At 48.0% G+C, this 26585-nt stretch overlaps 1 protein-coding gene across 1 annotated transcript in view; it reads left to right on the top strand.

The window, feature by feature from the left end:
• Positions 1 to 26585, top strand: part of NOL11 (nucleolar protein 11) — a 425248-nt gene that overhangs the window by 169442 nt on the left and 229221 nt on the right. Inside the window, exon 10 of the mRNA XM_069199905.1 lies at positions 23160 to 23263. Within this exon, the coding sequence (XP_069056006.1) occupies positions 23160 to 23263 (104 nt within the window). The remainder of the gene's footprint in view (positions 1 to 23159; positions 23264 to 26585) is intronic.

Here is a 26585-nt window from a genome sequence, read left to right on the forward strand (position 1 = left end):
GCACGCAGCCTTCTCGGGACCGAGAAAGTGCTGGAGACATACATCGACACCGAGATAGCGGTGTAGACACGGCTCGACGCCGAGACAGCGGCACCAATGAAGATCGACGCCGAGATGTTTCGACTCCGAAAAAGAAAAAAGCCACCTCGGAGCCGAAAAAAGATGCAGACAGGGTTTCGGTGCCGAAACAACCTGCAACCGACCCAGTTTCAGGCTCTTATACCGAAGAGCAATCAATGACCTCCCAAATGCGAAAGCATAGGTTTGAGGAAGACCTGCAATCCACCGATGTAGACCATACGCAAAAACGTATTTTTATACAGCAGGGGACAGGAAAGATAAGCACCCTTCCCCCTATTAGGAGAAAGAGAAGACTGGAATTTCAAACTGACCAAACACCACAAACAAAAATGGTGAAAAGGGTTACTCCGCCACCCTCTCCTCCACCTATAATTCACGTCTTGCCAGCACAAACTCCATCACATTCCCCGGCTCACACCACCATGAGCCAAGGTGACCAGGATCAGGACGCATGGGACTTATACGACGCCCCTGTGTCAGATAACAGTCCGGAGGCATACCCTACAAAGCCATCACCACCAGAGGACAGTACTGCATATTCTCAGGTGGTGGCTAGAGCAGCACAATTCCACAATGTAAGCCTCCACTCAGAACAAGTCGAGGATGACTTTCTATTCAACACCCTCTCTGCCACCCACAGCTCCTACCAAAGCCTGCCTATGCTCCCTGGTATGCTTCGGCACGCAAAAGACATCTTTAAGGAGCCGGTCAAAAGTAGGGCAATCACACCAAGGGTGGAAAAAAAGTATAAAGCGCCTCCTACAGACCCTATTTTAATAACTTCGCAGCTGCCACCAGATTCTGTCGTTGTAGGAGCAGCTAGGAAAAGGGCCAACTCCCACACATCTGGGGACGCACCACCCCCAGATAAGGAAAGCCGCAAGTTCGATGCAGCTGGAAAGAGAGTCGCAGCACAAGCTGCAAACCAGTGGCGCATCGCTAACTCACAGGCACTTCTTGCGCGCTATGACAGAGCCCATTGGGATGAGATGCAACATCTCATTGAACATCTACCCAAAGACCTACAAAAGAGGGCAAAGCAAGTGGTTGAAGAAGGACAGAACATTTCAAACAACCAGATACGCTCCTCCATGGACGCAGCAGACACAGCTGCAAGAACAATAAATACATCTGTGACCATCAGAAGGCATGCATGGCTACGAACGTCTGGGTTTAAACCAGAGATTCAGCAGGCAGTTCTCAATATGCCATTCAACGAAAAAGAACTGTTCGGTCCAGAAGTGGACACGGCGATTGAGAAACTTAAAAAGGACACGGACACTGCTAAAGCCATGGGCGCACTCTACTCCCCGCAAAGCAGAGGAAATTACAGCACTTTCCGCAAAACACCCTTTAGAGGGGGGTTTCGGGGTCTCAGGCCACACAAGCCAGCACCTCACAGGCAACACCATCCAGTTACCAGGGACAGTACAGGGGAGGCTTTCGGGGCCAATATAGAGGAGGGCAATTCCCTAGGAATAGGGGAAAATTTCAAAGCCCCAAAACCCCTACAACTAAGCAGTGACTCACATGTCACTCACCCCCTCCACACAACACCAGTGGGGGGAAGAATAGGTCATTATTACAATGCATGGGAGGAAATCACTACAGACACTTGGGTTCTAGCAATTATCCAAAATGGTTATTGCATAGAATTTCTACAATTCCCTCCAAACATACCACCAAGAGCACAAAATTTGTCAAAACATCATTCCGAGCTCCTGGAGATAGAAGTTCAAGCACTATTGCAAAAGAACGCAATCGAGTTAGTACCAAACACACAAATAAACACAGGAGTTTATTCACTGTACTTCTTAATACCAAAGAAGGACAAAACGCTAAGACCAGTCCTAGACCTAAGAATACTAAACACATACATCAAATCAGACCACTTTCACATGGTCACACTACAAGAAGTGTTACCATTGCTGAAACTACACGACTACATGACAACATTAGACCTCAAAGACGCGTATTTCCATATACCAATACATCCATCGCACAGGAAATACCTAAGGTTTGTATTCAAAGGAATACACTACCAATTCAAGGTACTGCCTTTCGATTTAACAACCGCACCAAGAGTCTTTACCAAATGTCTAGCAGTAGTCGCTGCACACATCAGAAGGCAGCAAATACATGTATTCCCGTATCTAGACGACTGGCTAATCAAGACCCATTCGTTAATAACGTGCTCACAACACACAAATCAAATCATACAAACCCTCTACAAACTAGGGTTCACAGTCAACTTCGCAAAATCCAACATTCTGCCGCGCAAGGTACAACAATACCTAGGAGCCATAATAAACACAACAATAGGAGTAGCCACTCCAAGCCCACAAAGAATTCAAAATTTCAACAACATCATACAACGCATGTATCCAACACAAAAAATACAAGCAAAGATGATATTACAACTCCTAGGCATGATGTCTTCATGCATAGCCATTGTACCAAACGCAAGACTGCACATGAGGCCCTTACAACAGTGCCTAGCATCACAGTGGTCACAAGCACAGGGTCACCTTACAGATCTGGTGTTAATAGACCGCCAAACTTATCTCTCGCTTCTATGGTGGAACAATATAAATTTAAACAAAGGACGGCCTTTCCAAGACCCAGTGCCACAATACGTAATAACAACAGATGCTTCCATGACAGGGTGGGGAGCACACCTCGATCAACACACCATACAAGGACAATGGAACGTACATCAAACAAAACTGCATATAAATCACCTAGAACTGCTAGCAGTTTTCCAAGCACTAAAGGCTTTTCAACCAATAATAGTTCACAAATACATTCTCGTCAAAACAGACAACATGACAACAATGTATTATCTAAACAAACAAGGGGGGACGCACTCAACGCAATTGAGCCTGCTGGCACAAAAGATATGGCGTTGGGCAATTCACAACCAAATTCGCCTAATAGCACAATTTATCCCAGGAATTCAGAATCAACTCGCAGACAATCTCTCTCGAGATCACCAACAGGTCCACGAATGGGAAATTCACCCCCAAATTCTGAACACTTACTTCACGCTCTGGGGAACACCTCAAATAGACTTGTTTGCGACAAAAGAGAACGCAAAATGCCAAAACTTCGCATCCAGATACCCACACAGGCAGTCCCACGGCAATGCCCTATGGATCAACTGGTCAGGGATATTTGCCTACGCTTTTCCTCCTCTCCCTCTCCTTCCTTATCTGGTAAACAAACTCATTCAAAACAAACTCAAACTCATATTAATAGCACCAACTTGGGCAAGGCAACCCTGGTACACAACGCTGCTAGACCTATCAGTAGTACCCCACATCAAACTGCCCAACAGGCCGGATCTGTTAACACAACACAACCAAACGATCAGACACCCAGATCCAGCATCGCTGAATCTAGCAATCTGGCTCCTGAAATCCTAGAATTCGGACACTTACAACTTACCCAAGAATGTATGGAAGTCATAAAGCAAGCCAGAAGGCCATCCGCCAGGCACTGCTATGCCAGTAAATGGAAAAGGTTTGTTTGCTACTGCCATATTAATCAAATCCAACCATTACACGCAACCCCAAAACATATAGTGGGTTACTTGCTTCACTTACAAAAATCTAACCTAGCTTTCTCTTCCATTAAAATACACCTTGCAGCAATATCTGCATACCTGCAGCCTACCTATTCAACTTCCCTATATAGGATACCAGTCATTAAAGCATTCATGGAGGGCCTTAAAAGAATTATTCCACCAAGAACACCACCTGTTCCTTCATGGAACCTAAATGTTGTCTTAACTAGACTTATGGGTCCACCTTTTGAACCCATGCACTCCTGCGAAATACAGTTCCTAACATGGAAGGTTGCATTTCTCATCGCCATTACCTCTCTAAGAAGAGTAAGCGAGATTCAGGCGTTTACAATACAAGAACCTTTTATACAACTACACAAAAATAGTTGTGTAAGGACTAATCCTAAATTTCTACCAAAAGTTATTTCACCGTTCCATCTAAATCAAACAGTGGAACTTCCAGTGTTCTTCCCACAGCCAGATTCCGTAGCTGAGAGGGCACTACATACTTTAGATGTCAAAAGAGCATTAATGTATTACATTGACAGAACAAAGAGCATCAGGAAAACTAAACAGCTATTTATTGCATTCCAAAAACCTCATGCAGGAAACCCAATATCAAAACAAGGTATAGCCAGATGGATAGTTAAATGCATCCAAATCTGCTACCTTAAAGCTAAACGACAACTGCCCATTACACCAAGGGCACACTCAACCAGAAAGAAAGGTGCTACCATGGCCTTTCTAGGAAACATCCCAATGCAAGAAATATGTAAGGCAGCCACATGGTCTACGCCTCACACATTCACCAAGCACTACTGTGTAGACGTGTTATCCGCACAACAAGCCACAGTAGGTCAAGCCGTATTAAGAACATTGTTTCAGACTACTCCCACTCCTACAGGCTGAGCCACCGCTTTGGGGAGATAACTGCTTACTAGTCTATGCAAAACATGCGTATCTACAGCTACAGATGCCATCGAACTGAAAATGTCACTTACCCAGTGTACATCTGTTCGTGGCATCAGTCGCTGTAGATTCGCATGTGCCCACCCGCCTCCCCGGGAGCCTGTAGCAGTTCGGAAGGTACCTTCAACTATTTGTATATATATTATCTTAACCTTAAATAGGTACATACTTAGTCACTCCATTGCATGGCCACTATTACTACAATACAACTCCTACCTCACCCTCTGCGGGGAAAAACAATCGAAGATGGAGTCGACGCCCATGCGCAATGGAGACAAAAGGAGGAGTCACTCGGTCCTGTGACTCGAAAGACTTCTTCGAAGAAAAACAACTTGTAACACTCCGACCCAACACCAGATGGCGAGCTATGCAAAACATGCGAATCTACAGCGACTGATGCCACGAACAGATGTACACTGGGTAAGTGACATTTTCATTACATGGCTAGGGAGGGTAGCCTCCCCAAGCCACTGGTATGCTTTGAAGGGCACATTTGGTGCCTTCCTTGCATAAATTGGTTTGCACCAGTCTAGGGACCCCCGGTCCCTGCTCTGGCGCAAAACTGGACAGTTAGAAGGGGAGTTACCACTCCCCTGTCCATCACCACCCCAGGGGTTGTGCCCAGAGCTCCTCCAGGAGGCCATTTGATTCTGCCATCTTGAATCCAAGGTTGGGCAGAGGCCTCAGGGAGCATCTGAGTGGCCAGGTCACGTAGATGACGTCACAGGCCCCTCTTGATAGGTGGTCACCCTCCTAGGTGACCTTTCCCCCTTTTAGGGCTATTTAGTGTCTCCCTCTTGGGTGGGTCCTCAGATTCGACGCATAAGATTCCAGCACAACTCCTCTGCAAAGTTTATTTCAACTTCTGGCCACTGGAACCGCAACTGGACTTTACATGAACTTACAATCTGCATCTCTAGCGACGACTTCACTCTGCAACATTGTTTTCCCGGCTCCTTCCAGCAACTGCAACATTTCCCCGGCTGTGCATCTTCTGAGGGCGGCAAGTCTTCAGTCTGCTCTAAGAAGCAAGAAGGAATCTCCCTTGGAGTGAAGGAGTCACTTCCCTGCATCCACAGGCACCAACTGCATTGATGATCGGCCTCGCCGATCCTCTCTCTCTTGCAACTTTGCGTGGATCCTGCAACACAGGTGGTGATCATGAGTGGTCCCCTCGGTCCATTATACCAGCTGTCCAACTTGGGAGGTTGTGAGTCTTTGCCTCTCCTTGCAGAACAGTACCCCTGTGCACCGCTACTCTTGCAGCTACCAAGGCTTGTTGGCTCTTCCAAGGGATCTTCAGGCTCCGTGTAGCCCTGGCCTCCAGCACTCTTCTCTGCAACGTGTAGGCTCCTGCCTGCTGCTCCAGCTACATGGGACTCCTTTACAGTTGTACTGAGCAGGCCTCACTGCAACTCCTGTGCCTGCTGCCTGTGAGTTGCCTGTGGGGCCTGCATCCTTGACTTCAGGCTCTCCTCACTGCTGAGGGTTGCCTTGGGACTCTCCTTCTTGGGTTGAATCCCCTCAGTCCTTCCTGGTCCCCAGCAGCTCTGCAAATCTTCTTTTGTTACTTTTGCCTTTGCCAAGGCTTGTTGGTGGTTTTTCCACATCACTGACGGACTGCAACTCTTCTTCCAATGTGGAACAATCAACTGCATCAGTTCTGTAACTCTTCTTCTGCTCCTGTGCTGAACAGCCAACTCCTGGTCTTCACATCGACTCAGCCTGCATCCCCAGAAGGGTGGATAGTGGCTTCTGCCCCAACCGGATATTCCAACTGGAACTGTACTTGGTCCCCTTCATTTGCAGGTCCTCTTCTGTCAGGATCCATCTTCTGTTTCTTTCAGTCTTGCTTGGGTCTTGCACAGTCCTTTTACAAAGTTTATCTGTGGGTTTGGGAAAGACCAGGTAGTTACCTCTTTCTCTCCTGGTCGCTGTGGGTCACTCTGGTAGTTCCTAGTTTCTCCAGCTCCTCTCCACAGATCGAACTTGCCTGGGTGGGGGTCTGCCTTTCGCATTCCTTTTTTAAAAATATATGGTTTGGTCTCCCCCCGGGTCTACATTGTTTACTGTAATTTCACTGTTCTCTATTGCTTTCTGGTTACTAAGGTATATAATGGTGTGTTTACTCACCTGCTAGTAGAGTACTGTCTATACAGTATTTGTGTTACCATAATAAAGTACCTTTATGTTCGATGGCATCTGTTGCTGCAGATACACATGTTGTGCACAGTCCGCCATCTGGTGTTGGGTCGGAGTGTTACAAGTTGTTTTTCTTCGAAGAAGTCTTTCGAGTCACTAGACCGAGGAACTCCTCCTCTTTGCTTCCATTGCGCATGGGCGTCGGCTCCATCTTAGATTGTTTTTTTTCCGCCCTCGGGTTCGGACGTGTTCCTTTTCGCTCCGGGTTTCGGGACGGAAAGATAGTGAAAACTTCGAAAAATTACGTCGGTATTGTTTCGCTCGGGATAGTTAGAATCGACACCGAATCGTGAAGAGCTCCGGTAGCCCTTCGGGGTAATTTCGATCCCCCGTCGGGGCCTGGTCGGCCCGACCGCGTGTAACATCGACACCGATGGAACGTACCCCGTTCCGATTCTGTCCTAAATGCCACAATAAATATCCATATACGGACCAACATTTGGTCTGTAACTTGTGCCTGTCGCTCGAGCACAAAGAAGAATCTTGTGAGGCCTGTCGTGCGTTCCGGTCCCGAAAAACGCTCCGTGACCGTCGAGCCAGAAGACTACAGATGGCGTCCACGCCGACAGAACACCGAGAGTTCGAGGAACAAGGAGAAGAGGAGGAAGCCTTCTCCATCCATGAAACGGACTCAGATGAATTCGACGTCGACGAAACTGTGAGTAAGACGTCGAAAAGCACACAGCACAAGAAAATAGACAAGGCCCAGGGGACGCCACTGCCAACTGGCCATGGCTCGACCCATAAAGGTGACCGTCCATCGGCACCGAAAAAGGCCGAACTGGTGCCCAGATCGTCCGACTCGGGTCGAGACACAGGCACGCAACACTCTCGGGACCGAGAAAGTGTTGCCGAAAAAGATTGACGCCGAGAAGGCGGAGCCGACGCTGCTCGACGCAGAGACAGCGGCACCGAGGATGATCGACGCCGAGAAGGCTCGACTCCGAAAAAGAAGAGATTCGCCTCGGAGCCGAAAACAAAAAAGGACAAAATTTTGGTGCCAAAACAACCAGCAACCGAAACCACTACCGGCTCATATTCAGAGGAACATTCATTGTCCTCTCAAATGCGTAAGCACAGGTTTGAAGAGGAGCTAAAGACTACTGATGTAGACCATACACAAAAGAGGATCTTAATCCAGAGTGGAACGGGGAAGATTAGCACTCTTCCACCAATCAAGAGAAAAAGGAGACTAGAGTTCCAAACTGAACAACTAACACCACAAGCAAAGGTGGCAAAGAAAGCAACTCCGCCACCCTCTCCTCCACCTGTAACTCCAATATCACCGGCACAAACTCCGTCACATTCACCGGCTCACACCACCATGAGCCAAGATGACCAAGATGCTTGGGACCTATACGACGCACCAGTGTCAGACAATAGCCCAGAGTCATACCCTACCAAGCCATCACCACCCGAGGACAGCACAGCGTATGCGCAGGTGGTAGCTAGGGCAGCAGAATTCCACAACATGGCGTTACACACAGAACCTGTCGAGGATGACTTCCTTTTTAACACCCTCTCCTCCACCCACAGCAACTACCAAAGCCTGCCTATGCTTCCGGGAATGCTAAGGGACGCGAAGCAAATCTTCAAAGACCCCGTCAAGAGTAGAGCAATCACTCCAAGGGTAGAGAAGAAATATAAAGCACCTCCCACAGACCCTGCTTTTATCACCTCTCAACTGCCACCAGACTCAGTCGTGGTAGGAGCAGCTCGCAAAAGAGCCAATTCACACACATCCGGCGATGCACCACCCCCGGATAAGGAAAGCCGAAAATTCGACGCAGCTGGGAAAAGAGTCGCTGTACAAGCTGCCAGCCAGTGGCGCATCGCCAACTCTCAGGCGCTCCTAGCGCGCTATGACAGAGCCCATTGGGATGAGATGCAGCATCTCATAGAGCATCTACCCAAGGAATTTCAGAAGCAGGCAAAACAAGTGGTTGAGGAGGGACAAAACATCTCCAATAACCAAATACGCTCCTCTATGGATGCAGCGGACACAGCTGCAAGAACAATAAACACTGCAGTTACCATCAGAAGGCACGCATGGTTGCGCACATCTGGCTTTAAGCCAGAAATACAGCAAGCGGTACTCAACATGCCTGTAGGAAGTTGGCTCTGTATGTGCTATTTCAAAGTAAGGAATAGCATGCACAGAGTCCAAGGGTTCCCCTTAGAGGTAAAATAGTGGTAAAAATAGATAATACTAATGCTCTATTTTGTGGTAGTGTGGTCGAGCAGTAGGCTTATCCAAGGAGTAGTGTTAAGCATTTGTTGTACATACACATAGACAATAAATGAGGTACACACACTCAGAGACAAATCCAGCCAATAGGTTTTTATATAGAAAAATATCTTTTCTTAGTTTATTTTAAGAACCACAGGTTCAAGTTCTACATGTAATAGCTCATTCGAAAGGTATTGCAGGTAAGTACTTTAGGAACTTCAAATCATCAAAATTGCATGTATACTTTTCAAGTTATTGACAAATAGCTGTTTTAAAAGTGGACACTTAGTGCAATTTTCACAGTTCCTAGGGGAGGTAAGTATTTGTTAGTTTTACCAGGTAAGTAAGACACTTACAGGGTTCAGTTCTTGGTCCAAGATAGCCCACCGTTGGGGGTTCAGAGCAACCCCAAAGTCACCACACCAGCAGCTCAGGGCCGGTCAGGTGCAGAGTTCAAAGTGGTGCCCAAAACACATAGGCTAGAATGGAGAGAAGGGGGTGCCCCGGTTCCGGTCTGCTTGCAGGTAAGTACCCGCGTCTTCGGAGGGCAGACCAGGGGGGTTTTGTAGGGCACCGGGGGGGACACAAGTCCACACAGAAATTTCACCCTCAGCAGCGCGGGGGCGGCCGGGTGCAGTGTAGAAACAAGCGTCGGGTTTGTAATGGAAGTCAATGGGAGATCTAGGGATCTCTTCAGCGCTGCAGGCAGGCAAGGGGGGGGTTCCTCGGGGAAACCTCCACTTGGGCAAGGGAGAGGGACTCCTGGGGGTCACTCCTCCAGTGAAAGTCCGGTCCTTCAGGTCCTGGGGGCTGCGGGTGCAGGGTCTCTCCCAGGTGTCGGGACTTTGGTTTCAAAGAGTCGCGGTCAGGGGAAGCCTCGGGATTCCCTCTGCAGGCGGCGCTGTGGGGGCTCAGGGGGGACAGGTTTTGGTACTCACAGTATCAGAGTAGTCCTGGGGTCCCTCCTGAGGTGTTGGATCGCCACCAGCCGAGTCGGGGTCGCCGGGTGCAGTGTTGCAAGTCTCACGCTTCTTGCGGGGAGCTTGCAGGGATCTTTAAAGTTGCTGGAAACAAAGTTGCAGCTTTTCTTGGAGCAGGTCCGCTGTCCTCGGGAGTTTCTTGTCTTTTCGAAGCAGGGGCAGTCCTCAGAGGATGTCGAGGTCGCTGGTCCCTTCGGAAGGCGTCGCTGGAGCAGGATCTTTGGAAGGCAGGAGACAGGCCGGTGAGTTTCTGGAGCCAAGGCAGTTGTCGTCTTCTGGTCTTCCGCTGCAGGGGTTTTCAGCTGGGCAGTCCTTCTTCTTGTTGCAGGAATCTAATTTTCTAGGGTTCAGGGTAGCCCTTAAATACTAAATTTAAGGGCGTGTTTAGGTCTGGGGGGTTAGTAGCCAATGGCTACTAGCCCTGAGGGTAGGTACACCCTCTTTGTGCCTCCTCCCAAGGGGAGGGGGTCACATTCCTATCCCTATTGGGGGAATCCTCCTTCTACAAGATGGAGGATTTCTAAAAGTTAGAGTCACCTCAGCTCAGGACACCTTAGGGGCTGTCCTGACTGGCCAGTGACTCCTCCTTGTTATTCTCATTATTTTCTCCGGCCTTGCCGCCAAAAAGTGGGGCCTGGCCGGAGGGGGCGGGCAACTCCACTAGCTGGAGTGTCCTGCTGGGTTGTCACAAAGGAGGTGAGCCTTTGAGGCTCACCGCCAGGTGTGACAATTCCTGCCTGGGAGAGGTGTTAGCATCTCCACCCAGTGCAGGCTTTGTTACTGGCCTCAGAGTGACAAAGGCACTCTCCCCATGGGGCCAGCAACATGTCTCGGTTTGTGGCAGGCTGCTAAAACTAGTCAGCCTACACAGATAGTCGGTTAAGTTTCAGGGGGCACCTCTAAGGTGCCCTCTGTGGTGTATTTTACAATAAAATGTACACTGGCATCAGTGTGCATTTATTGTGCTGAGAAGTTTGATACCAAACTTCCCAGTTTTCAGTGTAGCCATTATGGTGCTGTGGAGTTCGGGTTTGACAGACTCCCAGACCATATACTCTTATGGCTACCCTGCACTTACAATGTCTAAGGTTTTGTTTAGACACTGTAGGGGTACCATGCTCATGCACTGGTACCCTCACCTATGGTATAGTGCACCCTGCCTTAGGGCTGTAAGGCCTGCTAGAGGGGTGTCCTACCTATACTGCATAGGCAGTGAGAGGCTGGCATGGCACCCTGAGGGGAGTGCCATGTCGACTTACTCGTTTTGTCCTCACTAGCACACACAAGCTGGTAAGCAGTGTGTCTGTGCTGAGTGAGAGGTCTCCAGGGTGGCATAAGACATGCTGCAGCCCTTAGAGACCTTCCTTGGCATCAGGGCCCTTGGTACTAGAAGTACCAGTTACAAGGGACTTATCTGGATGCCAGGGTCTGCCAATTGTGGATACAAAAGTACAGGTTAGGGAAAGAACACTGGTGCTGGGGCCTGGTTAGCAGGCCTCAGCACACTTTCAATTGTAAACATAGCATCAGCAAAGGCAAAAAGTCAGGGGGCAACCATGTCAAGGAGGCATTTCCTTACACAACCCCCCCCCAAACGAAAGAGGATGAGACTAACCTTTCCCAAGAGAGTCTTCATTTTCTAAGTGGAAGAACCTGGAAAGGCCATCTGCATTGGCATGGGCAGTCCCAGGTCTGTGTTCCACTATAAAGTCCATTCCCTGTAGGGAGATGGACCACCTCAACAGTTTAGGATTTTCACCTTTCATTTGCATCAGCCATTTGAGAGGTCTGTGGTCAGTTTGAACTAGGAAGTGAGTCCCAAAGAGGTATGGTCTCAGCTTCTTCAGGGACCAGACCACAGCAAAGGCCTCCCTCTCAATGGCACTCCAACGCTGCTCCCTGGGGAGTAACCTCCTGCTAATGAAAGCAACAGGCTGGTCAATGCCATCATCATTTGTTTGGGACAAAACTGCCCCTATCCCATGTTCAGAGGCATCAGTCTGCACAATGAACTGCTTAGAATAATCTGGAGCTTTGAGAACTGGTGCTGAGCACATTGCCTGTTTCAGGGTGTCAAAGGCCTGTTGGCAGTCCACAGTCCAGTTTACTTTCTTGGGCATTTTCTTGGAGGTGAGTTCAGTGAGGGCTGTCACAATGGATCCATATCCCTTCACAAACCTCCTGTAATACCCAGTCAAGCCAAGGAATGCCCTGACTTGAGTCTGGGTTTTTGGAGCTACCCAGTCCAGAATAGTCTGGATCTTGGGTTGGAGTGGCTGAACTTGGCCTCCACCTACAAGGTGTCCCAAGTAAACCACAGTTCCCTGCCCTATCTGGCATTTGGATGCCTTGATAGAGAGGCCTGCAGATTGCAGAGCCTTCAAAACCTTCCTCAGGTGGACCAGGTGATCCTGCCAGGTGGAGCTAAAGACAGCAATATCATCAAGATAAGCTGTGCTAAAGGACTCCAAGCCAGCAAGGACTTGATTCACCAACCTTTGGAAGGTGGCAGGGGCATTCTTTAAACCAAAGGGCATAACAGTAAACTGATAATGCCCATCAGGTGTGGAGAATGCTGTCTTTTCTTTTGCTCCAGGTGCCATTTTTATTTGCCAGTACCCTGCTGTCAAGTCAAAGGTACTTAGAAATTTGGCAGCACCTAATTTATCAATGAGCTCATCAGCTCTTGGAATTGGATGGGCATCTGTCTTGGTGACAGAATTGAGCCCTCTGTAGTCCACACAAAACCTCATCTCTTTCTTTCCATCTTTGGTGTGAGGTTTGGGGACTAAGACCACTGGGCTAGCCCAGGGGCTGTCAGAGCGCTCAATGACTCCCAATTCCAGCATCTTGTGGACTTCCACCTTGATGCTTTCTTTAACATGGTCAGATTGTCTAAAGATTTTGTTCTTGACAGGCATGCTGTCTCCTGTGTCCACATCATGGGTACACAGGTGTGTCTGACCAGGGGTTAAGGAGAAGAGTTCAGGAAACTGTTGTAGGACTCTCCTACAATCAGCTTGCTGTTGGCCAGAGAGGGTGTCTGAGTAGATCACTCCATCTACTGTACCATCTTTTGGGTCTGATGACAGAAGATCAGGGAGAGGTTCACTCTCTGCCTCCTGATCCTCATCTGTTACCATCAACAGATTGACATCAGCCCTGTCGTGGAAGAGCTTAAGCCGGTTTACATGGATCACCCTTTTGGGGCTCCTGCTTGTGCCCAGGTCCACCAAGTAGGTGACCTGACTCTTCCTCTCTAGTACTGGGTAAGGGCCACTCCATTTGTCCTGGAGTGCCCTGGGAGCCACAGGCTCCAGAACCCAGACCTTCTGCCCTGGTTGGAACTCAACCAGTGCAGCCTTTTGGTCATACCAAAACCTCTGGAGCTGTTGGCTGGCCTCAAGGTTTTTGGTTGCCTTTTCCATGTACTCTGCCATTCTAGAGCGAAGGCCAAGTACATAGTCCACTATGTCCTGTTTAGGCTCATGGAGAGGTCTCTCCCAGCCTTCTTTAACAAGGGCAAGTGGTCCCCTTACAGGATGACCAAACAGAAGTTCAAAGGGTGAGAACCCTACTCCCTTCTGTGGTACCTCCCTGTAAGCGAAAAGCAGACATGGCAGGAGGACATCCCATCTCCTTTTGAGTTTTTCTGGGAGCCCCATGATCATGCCCTTTAATGTCTTGTTGAATCTCTCAACCAAGCCATTAGTTTGTGGATGGTATGGTGTAGTGAATTTATAAGTCACTCCACACTCATTCCACATGTGCTTTAGGTATGCTGACATGAAGTTGGTACCTCGGTCAGACACCACCTCCTTAGGGAAACCCACTCTGGTAAAGATACCAATGAGGGCCTTGGCTACTGCAGGGGCAGTAGTTGACCTAAGGGGAATAGCTTCAGGATACCTGGTAGCATGATCCACTACTACCAGGATATACATATTTCCTGAGGCTGTGGGAGGTTCCAGTGGACCAACTATGTCCACACCCACTCTTTCAAAGGGCACCCCCACCACTGGAAGTGGAATGAGGGGGGCCTTTGGATGCCCACCTGTCTTACCACTGGCTTGACAGGTGGGGCAGGAGAGGCAAAACTCCTTAACCATGCTGGACATATTGGGCCAGTAGAAGTGGTTGACTAACCTCTCCCACGTCTTGGTTTGTCCCAAATGTCCAGCAAGGGGAATGTCATGGGCCAATGTTAGGATGAACTCTCTGAACAGCTGAGGCACTACCACTCTCCTAGTGGCACCAGGTTTGGGGTCTCTGGCCTCAGTGTACAGGAGCCCATCTTCCCAATAGACCCTATGTGTTCCATTTTTCTTGCCTTTGGACTCTTCAGCAGCTTGCTGCCTAAGGCCTTCAAGAGAGGGACAGGTTTCTTGTCCCTTACACAGCTCTTCCCTTGAGGGTCCCCCTGGGCCTAAGAGCTCAACCTGATAAGGTTCAAGCTCCAAAGGCTCAGTTCCCTCAGAGGGCAGAACTTCTTCCTGAGAAGAGAGGTTCCCTTTCTTTTGCTGTGTTGCAGTTGGTTTCCCAACTGACTTTCCTGTTCTCTTGGTAGGCTGGGCCATCTTTCCAGACTCCAGCTCTACTTTTTCACCCTGTGCCTTGCACTGTGCTCTTGTTTTCACACACACCAGTTCAGGGATACCCAGCATTGCTGCATGGGTTTTTAGCTCTACCTCAGCCCATGCTGAGGACTCCAGGTCATTTCCAAGCAGACAGTCCACTGGGATATTTGAGGAGACCACCACCTGTTTCAGGCCATTGACCCCTCCCCATTCTAAAGTAACCATTGCCATGGGATGTACTTTTCTCTGATTGTCAGCGTTGGTGACTGTGTAAGTTTTTCCAGTCAGGTATTGGCCAGGGGAAACCAGTTTCTCTGTCACCATGGTGACACTGGCACCTGTATCCCTCAGGCCCTCTATTCTAGTCCCATTAATTAAGAGTTGCTGTCTGTATTTTTGCATGTTAGGCGGCCAGACAGCTAGTGTGGCTAAATCCACCCCACCCTCAGAAACTAGAGTAGCTTCAGTGTGAACCCTGATTTGCTCTGGGCACACTGTTGATCCCACTTGGAGACTAGCCATACCAGTGTTACCTGGATGGGAGTTTGGAGTGGAACCTTTCTTGGGACAGGCCTTGTCTCCAGTTTGGTGTCCATGCTGTTTACAGCTATGACACCAGGCCTTTTTGGGATCAAAGTTTTTACCCTTGTACCCATTGTTTTGTGAAGAGGCTCTGGGCCCACCCTCCTGTGCAGGTTTTTGGGGGCCTGTAGAAGACTCTTTACTATTTTTAGTTTTGGTTGTCTCATCACCCTTCTGCTGGGGAGTCTTTGTGACCCCTTTCTTTTGGTCACCCCCTGTTGAAGTCTTGGACACCCTTGTCTTGACCCAATGGTCCGCCTTCTTTCCCAATTCTTGGGGAGAAATTGGTCCTAGGTCTACCAGATGCTGATGCAGTTTATCATTGAAACAATTACTTAACAGGTGTTCTTTCACAAATAAATTGTACAGCCCATCATAATTACTTACACCACTGCCTTGAATCCAACCATCTAGTGTTTTCACTGAGTAGTCAACAAAGTCAACCCAGGTCTGGCTCGAGGATTTTTGAGCCCCCCTGAACCTAATCCTGTACTCCTCAGTGGAGAATCCAAAGCCCTCAATCAGGGTACCCTTCATGAGGTCATAAGATTCTGCATCTTGTCCAGAGAGTGTGAGGAGTCTATCCCTACACTTTCCTGTGAACATTTCCCAAATGAGAGCACCCCAGTGAGATCTGTTCACTTTTCTGGTTACACAAGCCCTCTCAAAAGCTGTGAACCATTTGGTGATGTCATCACCATCTTCATATTTAGTTACAATCCCTTTGGGGATTTTCAACATGTCAGGAGAATCTCTGACCCTATTTATGTTGCTGCCACCATTGATGGGTCCTAGGCCCATCTCTTGTCTTTCCCTCTCTATGGCTAGGATCTGTCTTTCCAAAGCCAACCTTTTGGCCATCCTGGCTAACTGGATGTCCTCTTCACTGGAGTTATCCTCAGTGATTTCAGAGTTGTGGGTCCCTCCTGTGAGGGAACCAGCATCCCTGACTATTATTTGTGGAGTCAGGGCTTGAGAAGCCCTGCTCTCCCTAAGTAGGACTGGAGGGGGGGAATTTCCCTCCAAGTCACTATCTTCATCCTCTGAGTTGCCATCCTCAGAGGGGTTGGCCTTTTCAAACTCTGCCAAAAGCTCCTGGAGCTGTACTTTGGTAGGTTTGGGGCCCATTGCTATTTTCTTTAGTTTACAGAGTGACCTTAGCTCTCTCATCTGTAGATGGAGGTAAGGTGTGGTGTCGAGTTCCACCACATTCACATCTGTGCTAGACATTATGCTTCTAAAAGTTGGAATACTTTTTAAGAAACTAAAACTGGTTCTAGAATCTAATTCAAACTTTTAACAAACTTTTAAACTCTAAAAGAAATGCTAAACAGGATCTAACACAAGGCCCTAGCAGGTCTTTTAAGAATTTAGAAAACTTTTCAAATTGCAAAAATCAATTTCTAATGACAATTTTGGAATTTGTCGTGTGATCAGGTATTGGCTGAGTAGTCCAGCAAATGCAAAGTCTTGTACCCCACCGCTGATCCACCAATGTAGGAAGTTGGCTCTGTATGTGCTATTTCAAAGTAAGGAATAGCATGCACAGAGTCCAAGGGTTCCCCTTAGAGGTAAAATAGTGGTAAAAATAGATAATACTAATGCTCTATTTTGTGGTAGTGTGGTCGAGCAGTAGGCTTATCCAAGGAGTAGTGTTAAGCATTTGTTGTACATACACATAGACAATAAATGAGGTACACACACTCAGAGACAAATCCAGCCAATAGGTTTTTATATAGAAAAATATCTTTTCTTAGTTTATTTTAAGAACCACAGGTTCAAGTTCTACATGTAATAGCTCATTCGAAAGGTATTGCAGGTAAGTACTTTAGGAACTTCAAATCATCAAAATTGCATGTATACTTTTCAAGTTATTGACAAATAGCTGTTTTAAAAGTGGACACTTAGTGCAATTTTCACAGTTCCTAGGGGAGGTAAGTATTTGTTAGTTTTACCAGGTAAGTAAGACACTTACAGGGTTCAGTTCTTGGTCCAAGATAGCCCACCGTTGGGGGTTCAGAGCAACCCCAAAGTCACCACACCAGCAGCTCAGGGCCGGTCAGGTGCAGAGTTCAAAGTGGTGCCCAAAACACATAGGCTAGAATGGAGAGAAGGGGGTGCCCCGGTTCCGGTCTGCTTGCAGGTAAGTACCCGCGTCTTCGGAGGGCAGACCAGGGGGGTTTTGTAGGGCACCGGGGGGGACACAAGTCCACACAGAAATTTCACCCTCAGCAGCGCGGGGGCGGCCGGGTGCAGTGTAGAAACAAGCGTCGGGTTTGTAATGGAAGTCAATGGGAGATCTAGGGATCTCTTCAGCGCTGCAGGCAGGCAAGGGGGGGGTTCCTCGGGGAAACCTCCACTTGGGCAAGGGAGAGGGACTCCTGGGGGTCACTCCTCCAGTGAAAGTCCGGTCCTTCAGGTCCTGGGGGCTGCGGGTGCAGGGTCTCTCCCAGGTGTCGGGACTTTGGTTTCAAAGAGTCGCGGTCAGGGGAAGCCTCGGGATTCCCTCTGCAGGCGGCGCTGTGGGGGCTCAGGGGGGACAGGTTTTGGTACTCACAGTATCAGAGTAGTCCTGGGGTCCCTCCTGAGGTGTTGGATCGCCACCAGCCGAGTCGGGGTCGCCGGGTGCAGTGTTGCAAGTCTCACGCTTCTTGCGGGGAGCTTGCAGGGATCTTTAAAGTTGCTGGAAACAAAGTTGCAGCTTTTCTTGGAGCAGGTCCGCTGTCCTCGGGAGTTTCTTGTCTTTTCGAAGCAGGGGCAGTCCTCAGAGGATGTCGAGGTCGCTGGTCCCTTCGGAAGGCGTCGCTGGAGCAGGATCTTTGGAAGGCAGGAGACAGGCCGGTGAGTTTCTGGAGCCAAGGCAGTTGTCGTCTTCTGGTCTTCCGCTGCAGGGGTTTTCAGCTGGGCAGTCCTTCTTCTTGTTGCAGGAATCTAATTTTCTAGGGTTCAGGGTAGCCCTTAAATACTAAATTTAAGGGCGTGTTTAGGTCTGGGGGGTTAGTAGCCAATGGCTACTAGCCCTGAGGGTAGGTACACCCTCTTTGTGCCTCCTCCCAAGGGGAGGGGGTCACATTCCTATCCCTATTGGGGGAATCCTCCTTCTACAAGATGGAGGATTTCTAAAAGTTAGAGTCACCTCAGCTCAGGACACCTTAGGGGCTGTCCTGACTGGCCAGTGACTCCTCCTTGTTATTCTCATTATTTTCTCCGGCCTTGCCGCCAAAAAGTGGGGCCTGGCCGGAGGGGGCGGGCAACTCCACTAGCTGGAGTGTCCTGCTGGGTTGTCACAAAGGAGGTGAGCCTTTGAGGCTCACCGCCAGGTGTGACAATTCCTGCCTGGGAGAGGTGTTAGCATCTCCACCCAGTGCAGGCTTTGTTACTGGCCTCAGAGTGACAAAGGCACTCTCCCCATGGGGCCAGCAACATGTCTCGGTTTGTGGCAGGCTGCTAAAACTAGTCAGCCTACACAGATAGTCGGTTAAGTTTCAGGGGGCACCTCTAAGGTGCCCTCTGTGGTGTATTTTACAATAAAATGTACACTGGCATCAGTGTGCATTTATTGTGCTGAGAAGTTTGATACCAAACTTCCCAGTTTTCAGTGTAGCCATTATGGTGCTGTGGAGTTCGGGTTTGACAGACTCCCAGACCATATACTCTTATGGCTACCCTGCACTTACAATGTCTAAGGTTTTGTTTAGACACTGTAGGGGTACCATGCTCATGCACTGGTACCCTCACCTATGGTATAGTGCACCCTGCCTTAGGGCTGTAAGGCCTGCTAGAGGGGTGTCCTACCTATACTGCATAGGCAGTGAGAGGCTGGCATGGCACCCTGAGGGGAGTGCCATGTCGACTTACTCGTTTTGTCCTCACTAGCACACACAAGCTGGTAAGCAGTGTGTCTGTGCTGAGTGAGAGGTCTCCAGGGTGGCATAAGACATGCTGCAGCCCTTAGAGACCTTCCTTGGCATCAGGGCCCTTGGTACTAGAAGTACCAGTTACAAGGGACTTATCTGGATGCCAGGGTCTGCCAATTGTGGATACAAAAGTACAGGTTAGGGAAAGAACACTGGTGCTGGGGCCTGGTTAGCAGGCCTCAGCACACTTTCAATTGTAAACATAGCATCAGCAAAGGCAAAAAGTCAGGGGGCAACCATGCCAAGGAGGCATTTCCTTACAATGCCGTTCAACGAACAACAATTGTTCGGACCAGAGGTTGACACGGTGTAGGAAGTTGGCTCTGTATGTGCTATTTCAAAGTAAGGAATAGCATGCACAGAGTCCAAGGGTTCCCCTTAGAGGTAAAATAGTGGTAAAAATAGATAATACTAATGCTCTATTTTGTGGTAGTGTGGTCGAGCAGTAGGCTTATCCAAGGAGTAGTGTTAAGCATTTGTTGTACATACACATAGACAATAAATGAGGTACACACACTCTGAGACAAATCCAGCCAATAGGTTTTGTATAGAAAAATATCTTTTCTTAGTTTATTTTAAGAACCACAGGTTCAAATTTAACATGTAATATCTTGTTTGAAAGGTATTGCAGGTAAGTACATTAGGAACTTTGAATCATTTCAATTGCATGTATACTTTTCAAGTTATTCACAAATAGCTACTTTAAAAGTGGACACTTAGTGCAATTTTCACAGTTCCTGGGGGAGGTAAGTTTTTGTTAGTTTTACCAGGTAAGTAAGACACTTACAGGGTTCAGTTCTTGGTCCAAGGTAGCCCACCGTTGGGGGTTCAGAGCAACCCCAAAGTCACCACACCAGCAGCTCAGGGCCGGTCAGGTGCAGAGTTCAAAGTGGTGCCCAAAACGCATAGGCTAGAATGGAGAGAAGGGGGTGCCCCGGTTCTGGTCTGCTTGCAGGTAAGTACCCGCGTCTTCGGAGGGCAGACCAGGGGGGTTTTGTAGGGCACCGGGGGGGACACAAGCCCACACAGAAATTTCACCCTCAGCAGCGCGGGGGCGGCCGGGTGCAGTGTAGAAACAAGCGTCGGGTTTTCAATGTTAGTCTATGAGAGATCAGGGGATCTCTTTAGCGCTGCAGGCAGGCAAGGGGGGGCTTCCTCGGGGAAACCTCCACTTGGGCAAGGGAGAGGGACTCCTGGGGGTCACTTCTCCAGTGAAAGTCCGGTCCTTCAGGTCCTGGGGGCTGCGGGTGCAGGGTCTTTTCCAGGCGTCGGGACTTAGGTTTCAGAGAGTCGCGGTCAGGGGAAGCCTCGGGATTCCCTCTGCAGGCGGCGCTGTGGGAGCTCAGGGGGGACAGGTTTTGGTACTCACAGTCGTAGAGTAGTCCGGGGGTCCTCCCTGAGGTGTTGGTTCTCCACCAGCCGAGTCGGGGTCGCCGGGTGCAGTGTTGCAAGTCTCACGCTTCTTGCAGGGAGTTGCAGGGTTCTTTAAAGCTGCTTCTGGAAACAAAGTTGCAGTCTTTTTGGAGCAGGTCCGCTGTCCTCAGGAGTTTCTTGTCGTCGTCGAAGCAGGGCAGTCCTCAGAGGATTCAGAGGTCGCTGGTCCCTTTGGAAGGCGTCGCTGGAGCAGAGTTCTTTGGAAGGCAGGAGACAGGCCGGTGAGTTTCTGGAGCCAAGGCAGTTGTTGTCTTCTGGTCTTCCTCTGCAGGGGTTTTCAGCTGGGCAGTCCTTCTTCTTGTAGTTGCAGGAATCTAATTTTCTAGGGTTCAGGGTAGCCCTTAAATACTAAATTTAAGGGCGTGTTTAGGTCTGGGGGGTTAGTAGCCAATGGCTACTAGCCCTGAGAGTGAGTACACCCTCTTTGTGCCTCCTCCCAAGGGGAGGGGGTCACAATCCTAACCCTATTGGGGGAATCCTCCATCTGCAAGATGGAGGATTTCTAAAAGTTAGAGTCACCTCAGCTCAGGACACCTTAGGGGCTGTCCTGACTGGCCAGTGACTCCTCCTTGTTATTCTCATTATTTTCTCCGGCCTTGCCGCCAAAAGTGGGGGCCGGGCCGGAGGGGGCGGGCAACTCCACTAGCTGGAGTGTCCTGCGGTGCTGTGACAAAGGGGTGAGCCTTTGAGGCTCACCGCCAGGTGTTACAGCTCCTGCCTGGGGGAGGTGTTAGCATCTCCACCCAGTGCAGGCTTTGTTACTGGCCTCAGAGTGACAAAGGCACTCTCCCCATGGGGCCAGCAACATGTCTCTAGTGTGGCAGGCTGCTGGAACTAGTCAGCCTACACAGATAGTCGGTTAAGTTTCAGGGGGCACCTCTAAGGTGCCCTCTGGGGTGTATTTTGCAATAAAATGTACACTGGCATCAGTGTGCATTTATTGTGCTGAGAAGTTTGATACCAAACTTCCCAGTTTTCAGTGTAGCCATTATGGTGCTGTGGAGTTCGTGTTTGACAAACTCCCAGACCATATACTCTTATGGCTACCCTGCACTTACAATGTCTAAGGTTTTGTTTAGACACTGTAGGGGTACCATGCTCATGCACTGGTACCCTCACCTATGGTATAGTGCACCCTGCCTTAGGGCTGTAAGGCCTGCTAGAGGGGTGTCTTACCTATACTGCATAGGCAGTGAGAGGCTGGCATGGCACCCTGAGGGGAGTGCCATGTCGACTTACTCGTTTTGTCCTCACTAGCACACACAAGCTGGCAAGCAGTGTGTCTGTGCTGAGTGAGAGGTCTCTAGGGTGGCATAAGACATGCTGCAGCCCTTAGAGACCTTCCTTGGCATCAGGGCCCTTGGTACTAACAGTACCAGTTACAAGGGACTTATCTGGATGCCAGGGTCTGCCAATTGTGGATACAAAAGTACAGGTTAGGGAAAGAACACTGGTGCTGGGGCCTGGTTAGCAGGCCTCAGCACACTTTCAATTGTAAACATAGCATCAGCAAAGGCAAAAAGTCAGGGGGCAACCATGCCAAGGAGGCATTTCCTTACATCAACCATAATACTTTCTTTTGTAGTTTGCCAGATCCTTGCTCCCGGTCGCACCAGAGAGTCCTCACTGACATTTTGATGTTTCCTGGTGTAATTGATTTGATTACGTAGTTAATCTGCTACGCTTCTTCCGCAGCCAAGTGCTTGCCCAGTATCTCCTGAGGATTGTCACAAAGGGTGTGTAATTCACAGCTGCCTTGATATCCTCCTTTCTGTTCTTGTTTCTTTCTCCACAAACCGCATCCTACATTTTTCTGGTATAGACTCGATAGAACCTGCGTCTAATGCTAGAGTGTTACGCAAGAGTGGTACACTCTATATTTAAATCCATCTTTTCCATCTAAGGATGCCCTGACAAACTTTGTAATACCATACAACCTGTCTCTGTTTTGCTCTTGTAATGACTGCTTTTCAGAAGCTCTCTCTTCAAGCTTTCAGTGGTTTCCCAGAGGGCAAAGGGCTTTGGGTTTGAAGTAAGTAGACAGGAGTGCCCTTGGGGGGGGGTAAACAAAAAAAAAATATGTAAATCTATCTACTGATCATTTAAAGGAAGTGGGGAATATAACCAAATGTGCAAAAACATCACTGTTGTGAGTAACGTACACTTCCACGGATCCAAAGAAAGCCCAAGAGGCAGTACCATGGGTGTGCAAAGATCCGTATATGTTGTATGTGTCCTTCTGTGGCATGTAGTGCATTAAATATTTTTTCATAAATCTCACCTAATCTTTTTCTCTGTCGCAACTCATCACTCGGACATATTTTATTAGTCACTTTTGTTATTTCTATTTTATTTTGCACATTACTTGTGATGACTGTGATGTTCAAATATGATTATTTTTCAGAGTGTTTATTCTTGTTTGTTTTTGTGTATTGCTTTTTTTATGCACTATTTACCCTTTGCTTAGTACATTTAGACACAGAAAGGTGGCTAGATCTAATCGGCTAATTATGACTTAGTTGAGATTTGTTTTAATGTATCTAGCCATAAGCCACTGAACTCAGAAAAAGGGCTAATTTCAGCAAAGAAACTGTTATTTTCTTCTTTTTTTCTTTTCTTTAGAGATTGAAACAGCCCCTGTTCTGAATTGGAGTTCATTTCTGGAAAATGTTTCAGGGCACCCATTGCAGCAGTCATCAGCAGCAAAAGGAGAGACAAGGAAAAGTGTAGGTGTCAAACTATGTCCATTTAAAATGTGAAGTCTCCATTCCCATGTCATGACCATATTGAGCTACATAAGTGTTTTTAACCTCTGTAGAGGTGATAACTTGACCGCCGTGCACTTCCAAACACTTGCCTGTTTCAGAATGTACATGTTTCGTGCAAGGCATGTGTCATTCTAAACAACCAACACCTGAAAGGCCTGTGTACCTCAGCAGCTAAACCTCAAAACGGCTGCTAAAACGTATGAATTTTGTATTTAAAAAAGAAATCTGCTTAACTGTTTTCAAACTTTGCTCACATTTGTCACTTTCAGGATACGTGCTTCGTGCGACTCGCGTGTCATTTAACCAACACTTGACAAGCCAGTAAACCTATACTGCTAAAACTCAAAATTCGCTGCTAACACATATGAATTGCATTTTAATTTGCGTCGCCATCTTTGGACATGTCCACATGTGGTACTGTTGGGTTACTTGATTGCCCCTCACAACCTGACGTTGCTGCACTAGTTGCTTGTGCTCAGTAGTGCGGAGTGCAAGGCGTGATCGCATCCAGCTTTATGTTTAGGCCCACATCAAAAATGCCCAGTGGGCGCACCAAAGGCAAGCCCTTCTGCAGCCACCCACTATGACCGAACCAATTCAGGTAAAGACCTGTCCCCCGAATTCATAAGATGTCTTATTAAAAAGCACTCACCTAATTGCCATGTCTGGGGCCCTACTCTCTTAATTGGCCCAGTATCTTGTATCGGCTGCTGGGGCCAGTTTGGTTGTACCTACGCGTTGTCTCCTGCCCTCCTACATACTCCTGTACAATCCCCCACATTCCTCTCTGGAGGGCTCATAAACTCACGCTCCTTGAGCAAACACACACAAAAAGTTATTGACCTAACCACAGACCTTCAGCTTGACTTCTTATTTATCACCGAAACCTGGCTTAAGCCTTGGTGTAATCCTGACATAATCACCCCGCTTCATTATTTTTAGTGATACTTTCCAATGTAGCTCCTTTGACTTAGATTCCTTTAAAGGAGCAGGAAGCCTAGGCTTCTGCCTAAAATTATCAACCCGTCCCAATCTTTCACTGACTGCCTACTTTGTCGACCTTCTGGCCCTGGGCCTAGCTTCCCAACCACTTTCGGGGAGGCACTCACCACCCCCTTTCTACTTAGCTATGCTAATTTCACCACCATGAGAGACTTAGTTTTCATTTTCACAACCCAGACAATTCAGAAACTAGTAACCTGCTAGAACACTCTAAAGATAATAGGGCTTCCTAGCTGCCTCCCCTCATTCAGTGGGACACACCCTAAATGGGATTTGTACCAACCATCCTGGGTTATCACCTGGTGCTCCTATTATCCAATCTTGGTCGGATCCCTGCTTAGTGCCCTTCAATTTGTCTATCAAGACTCAGGACCCCTCTCAGCACTCTAAAATAAACCCTACCGTGTGATGAAATCAACCCCAAACCTCAGCACTCGACTGTCCAACACTGCCCCAACTCTCAATGGAAGGCTAGTTAAAGATCTAAATTCCTTCAACACACCGATTACCCACACAGCCAACAAATTAGCACCTCTTGCCCGCCCCAATATTTGTTGTCAGAAGCAATCCACACCGTGGTTCACCCCGGCCCTAGTAGAATATGGCCACTCCAAAAAGCTTGTACCCAGATGGCTCCAGGCCTACTTGTCCCTCTTTAGAGAGGACCATAAATCTTATCACAAATCTATCAAGGATAAAAAAAAATCATATTTTTGCTACTAAAATCAAAGAGGCTCATCATGATCCAAATATATTTTCCAACATCTCCAAAGCTTTTCTTCAGCCTAAGACCTTTCAAGGGAAATTCCTCCATCCCAGGCACTCTGCGACCACAATCGACTCTGTTATCACCCCCTTAAAGACTTCCACAACACTACCAATGTGGGATTAACTGCATTCTGAGGAAATCCTCTTAACCCAATCTCAACAAACCATTCTCTTTTGCAAGTCCGGATCACCCTACAATCCCTGCCCGCCAGCCATATTGCATGAGGCCATAGACATTGTCAACCGGCTCATTAATCAGATTCTTAATATTTCCCTAACCACAGCAGAAGTCCCCTCAGACTGGAAACCTGTAGTGGTAAAATATTTACAAAAAAAAAACCTCTAGCAGATCCCACCACTTTGTCCAACCTAAGGCCATTTACTCTTCTACCTGCCTTTACCAAAATAACTGGAAGAAGTTGTAAACCAGCAACTCATCACCTTCCTAGAAAACTCCAATTCAGTTTACATCAGGCTATCGGGTATCTGACTTCAACATTCCACAGAATCCGCCCTACTTGAGGTCTCAGAAACCATTAAAATTACACTAGATGCAGGAAACAATGCAGTGCTGTTTTGATACCATCTCACATGCTGGCCTTCTCCAGCGGATCCAGGACATAGGAGTCTCTCACAAAGCCCCATCTTGGATTAAAACATTACTGACAGATAGAAGACAAATAATTGTCTTAGGAAATTCCTCATCAATAGAAAGACCAGTCACTATGGGAGTACTTCAGATGTTTCATCTCTTAGCCCTGTCTTTTTTAATATCTGTGGCTTCCTCATCTCCCTGATCACCTCCTACGGTATTGTTACCACTTCATACACAGATGATACACAGTTGATCCTCTCACTCACTGGACTGGACTCAACTTTCAACACTGTCTCTTCATCATTATCCTGTGGATGCAAAACAACCACCTCAAATGCAACTCAGAAAAAAACGAAATTCTACTTTTCAGTAAATCAAATGTATTCTCTCACACACAACGGTGGCCAAACTCCATCCCTCCACGCCCACCCAACCCATCCCCTGCCACTGTAAAGGTAACTAACAATATGGGGTTTAAATTCGACGTCAATCTACTTACTTTAGTACACAACTTTAGTCCACAAGCCTCTGCGGTGGCAGGCATGTGTTTCAATCTGGTTAAATCTCTAAAAACAATTCTTTAACTCCTTGTACCCCTCTGCCGCGAGGAAAACTATAGCTTTTGCTTTAATCACATTGAGACTTTAGTATTGCAATAGGCTTTATGCAGGTTTCTAATTCATAGAGTCCAGATGGTGCAACATGTGGCAGCTAGATTGGTGCTGCAACTTACAAAGCGGAGCTCCACTTCGACAGCCCTAAAAAAAAAACTCCACTGGCTACCCATCCATGAAAAAATTCTATTAAAGATACTATTGTTAGTCTTTAGAGCCTTCAAGTCCACTGGCGCTATATAGCTCACAAGCCGTTTTTGCCACTACAAGACCCACAGAACGTTGAGATCCTCCAAAGCAA

This window comes from Pleurodeles waltl, chromosome 7, assembly GCF_031143425.1.
Source record: "Pleurodeles waltl isolate 20211129_DDA chromosome 7, aPleWal1.hap1.20221129, whole genome shotgun sequence".
Lineage (NCBI taxonomy): Eukaryota > Metazoa > Chordata > Amphibia > Caudata > Salamandridae > Pleurodeles > Pleurodeles waltl.